The 2,902-nt window shown below is 66.2% G+C and overlaps 1 protein-coding gene across 1 annotated transcript; it reads right to left on the bottom strand.

The window, feature by feature from the left end:
* On the bottom strand, window positions 1-1,623 carry TPRX2 (tetrapeptide repeat homeobox 2). The gene is made up of 3 exons (XM_070499542.1): window positions 1,599-1,623; window positions 931-1,100; window positions 1-471 (listed from the first exon to the last, which is right to left on the bottom strand). The coding sequence occupies exons 1-3, from the start codon at window positions 1,621-1,623 to the stop codon at window positions 1-3; spliced, it is 666 nt and encodes a 221-aa protein (XP_070355643.1).
* Between the last annotated feature and the right edge of the window lie 1,279 nt (window positions 1,624-2,902).

Genomic DNA, 2,902 nt, shown 5'->3' with positions numbered 1-2,902 from the left:
CTACAAATCCTGCAACCTCGCGGGGCCCGAGCCCTTCGCATCCGCAGAGTCCTCCCTCTTTTGGGACCCAGACGCGCAGGAGGGGGCGGGTCCCTCGCAGGGGTCACGGGGTGAGAAGAGCGCGGTGAAGTCAGGGATTGCAACAGGGTCCGGCGAGAAGTCCGAGGCGTAGGGGTCGTGAGGCCAGGCCGGGGCCGGGGCCGGAGCAGCAGGGACCACGTCCTGGGCGCCGTGCGCGGGGCCCCACCAGGCCTGGCCGGGGCTGCAGATGCTGGGCTCTGCTGGCGGGAAGATGCTCGCGGCGCTGGGCGGAGGGGGGCTGCAGAGACCTGGGCCCTCGGGGGGCGGGGGTCCGGCAGGAACAGGGACCGGCACCCGGGGCGGGGCTGGGGCTCCGGGGCCCCTGGGCACAGCGCGGGCTCCGTGGCCTCGCGGCCTGGATTCCTTGGCCCGGCGGTTCTTGAACCACACCTGGGGACGAGAGGGGCCAGGGGGGCGGTGTGAACGAGAGGGCCGCACGCCTGGCTCTGGCCCGGGTGGGAGGCTGCCCCCCTGGGAAGGGCCGGCTCAGGCCTCTCCCTCTGTCCCTAGATCTAATTAGGGGCTCCTGGGGTGAGGAGGCCGGGGGAGGGGTGCCGGGGCCAGGGGCCAGGGCTTGGCCACCCAGGAGCCCCGGGGGCCCGGAAGGGACAGGCCCGAGAGGGTCCCCAGGTTCACAGAGGCCCCGAGCTCTGGGCACCCGGAGTCCCCGCGGGCGTCAGTCGGCACAGTCCTGTCGCCGGTTTGCAGAGCTCAGCGCTGAGGCGGACTCGGGGCGCAGCCCTCGGTCCTCCCCGGGGCCCCGTGCTGCTGGGTGACCCCGGGCAGCGCGCGGTCAGGGCCGCGGGGGGAGCGGGTCTGGCGGTGGCGGGGGCAGGGCCGGGGTCAGACCTGCACTTGGCGCTCCTGCAGAGCCAGCCGGGCCGCCAGGGCCTCGCGGTCCTCGTAGGTCGGGTACTTGTTCGTCTGGAAGCTGCTCTCCAGCTCCTGCTGCTGCTCCTTACTGTACACCGTGCGCTCCTGCCGCGGCCTCCTCGGGGGTCTTGGCGACGGTGGGGGACCTGGCCGAGGGGGAAACAGGGTGAGGCCAGGTCCTGGGAGCAGGTGAGGGGCTCGGGGCGGAGGGCGGAGGCTCCGCTGTGATGAGGGTGCGGATGCGCCCCAGACGCCCTGGGTCCGGCCTGGCTCTCCCCCTTCCAGCCCCGGGCCCGCACCTGTCCTGGCCTCAGTGTCCACATCTTTGAAATGCGCCTGATGACACCACCCGTATCATTATTACACCTCCCCCCCCCGCTCCGACCCCCTCCCATCGAATGGCTGAAGCCACCCAGACACTTGCAGGGGCCACGGTGTGCCAGGCCCTCTGCTCAGCTCGCCCCAATAATGGAACTCCACTCCCCAGACTGCGCGAAGTCCTCCCCTCGCCACAGCCAGGAAGTCCTCCCGGATAGCTGGGCCCGTCTCTCGAAGCCCAGAAGGCCTCCCCGGCCTCAGCCACAGGATCGCAACCCCACGACCCCACCCACTGCCCAGGCCCCTCACAGCCGGCCCGGACTCACCCCTCAGAGACCCGGGTTCTTGCATCCTCGCGGCTGCTCTGCTCCCTGCGTTTGAGGCTCTGTCCACAGGGCCTGGGGCTTAAATCCCACCTCGGCGCTGTGCCCACCCAGGCCCACCCTAAGGGTCCGGGACCCTCCCTGTCTCGCCCCACCCTCAGCCCCGCCCCTTGCAGGAGACACGATGCTGGATTAATCCTTTCATTACTGAGCAGCTACTATGTGCCAGGTCCTCTGCTGGGGGCTGGGAACCCCGGTGGGAAGACAGCCTGGACCCCCCATCATGGGACTCTAGCCCAGGGGACCCGGCATTGCCTGTGCAGTGGGGTCCCCATCTCAGGAAACGGCCCCTCCTCCCAGCCAGCCAGCTCCCAGGGGCCATCCTCTCCCTTCCCAGTCCTGGGAGCCCCACCTCTCTGTCCAGGCACCATCCTCTCCTGCTGGATGGCCCAGCACCACCTCCCTTGTCCCCCTGGGCCACTCTCACTCCTCTGGTCCATTCTTCAAGCAGCCCCCCGGGGGCCCTGGACATGGGGACATCGGCAGACACACTGGGTCTGAGCATGGTTTGGTGTCTGTGCGGGTTTCCCGATGGGATGGAGGTCGGAGAGGGGTGCAGGGGTGCCCGCTTCCTTTTGTGAATGAAGGACCTGGGTCTGGCTCATGCGTTGGGTTCAGGAGCTTGAGTCTCAGGAGTCCAGCCCGTCTGAGCCACGTGGACCTGCGTCCCAGCATCAGACTGAGCTCCTGGCCCGGGCCGGGGTCTGCTGGGGCCCGGATCACGGAGGACACAACGGAGGGTGCTCAGTCCCCAGGGGACCTCGTTATAATCAGTGCGCATGAAAAGTAAACAGGTGGCCAAACGCAAAGTGAAGCTGAGCAGAGACATCTTGTCATCAGAGCTTTACCTCACCCTCTGGGCTGCCACTGGATGGTGGCCTCTGCCATAGCTGGACGTTTATTCTGCTTCGTTTGTGGCAACATTCTGCCACAGTTAGACGTTTTTTCTGCTTTTTGGGCAGCTGGGAATGCCTTGGTCACCAAGACAATTGACGGCCCTGAGCTCAACAAGCAATAATCTAGCATTTTCCTTGGTCTGTAAGGTGTGACTTGATGGCCCCCTTCTCCCTAACTTTTCAAATGAAATTAAATGCAACATTTTGCAGGTCTGATTGGCAAAGACTGTGAAGAGAGATCAGGCCTGGGATAGGCAGGCGAGCGATGGGGAGTCTGACCTTCTGGTGCTTTGGGAGTATAGGCTGGTTTTAGAGACAGACTTGGTGATACCTGTCAGTGTCCCTCTGCCA

This window comes from Equus asinus, chromosome 26, assembly GCF_041296235.1.
Source record: "Equus asinus isolate D_3611 breed Donkey chromosome 26, EquAss-T2T_v2, whole genome shotgun sequence".
Classification (NCBI taxonomy): Eukaryota; Metazoa; Chordata; class Mammalia; order Perissodactyla; family Equidae; genus Equus; species Equus asinus.
The sequence above is the reverse complement of the archived record's forward strand: the minus strand, read 5'-3'. Positions and strand labels throughout refer to the sequence as shown.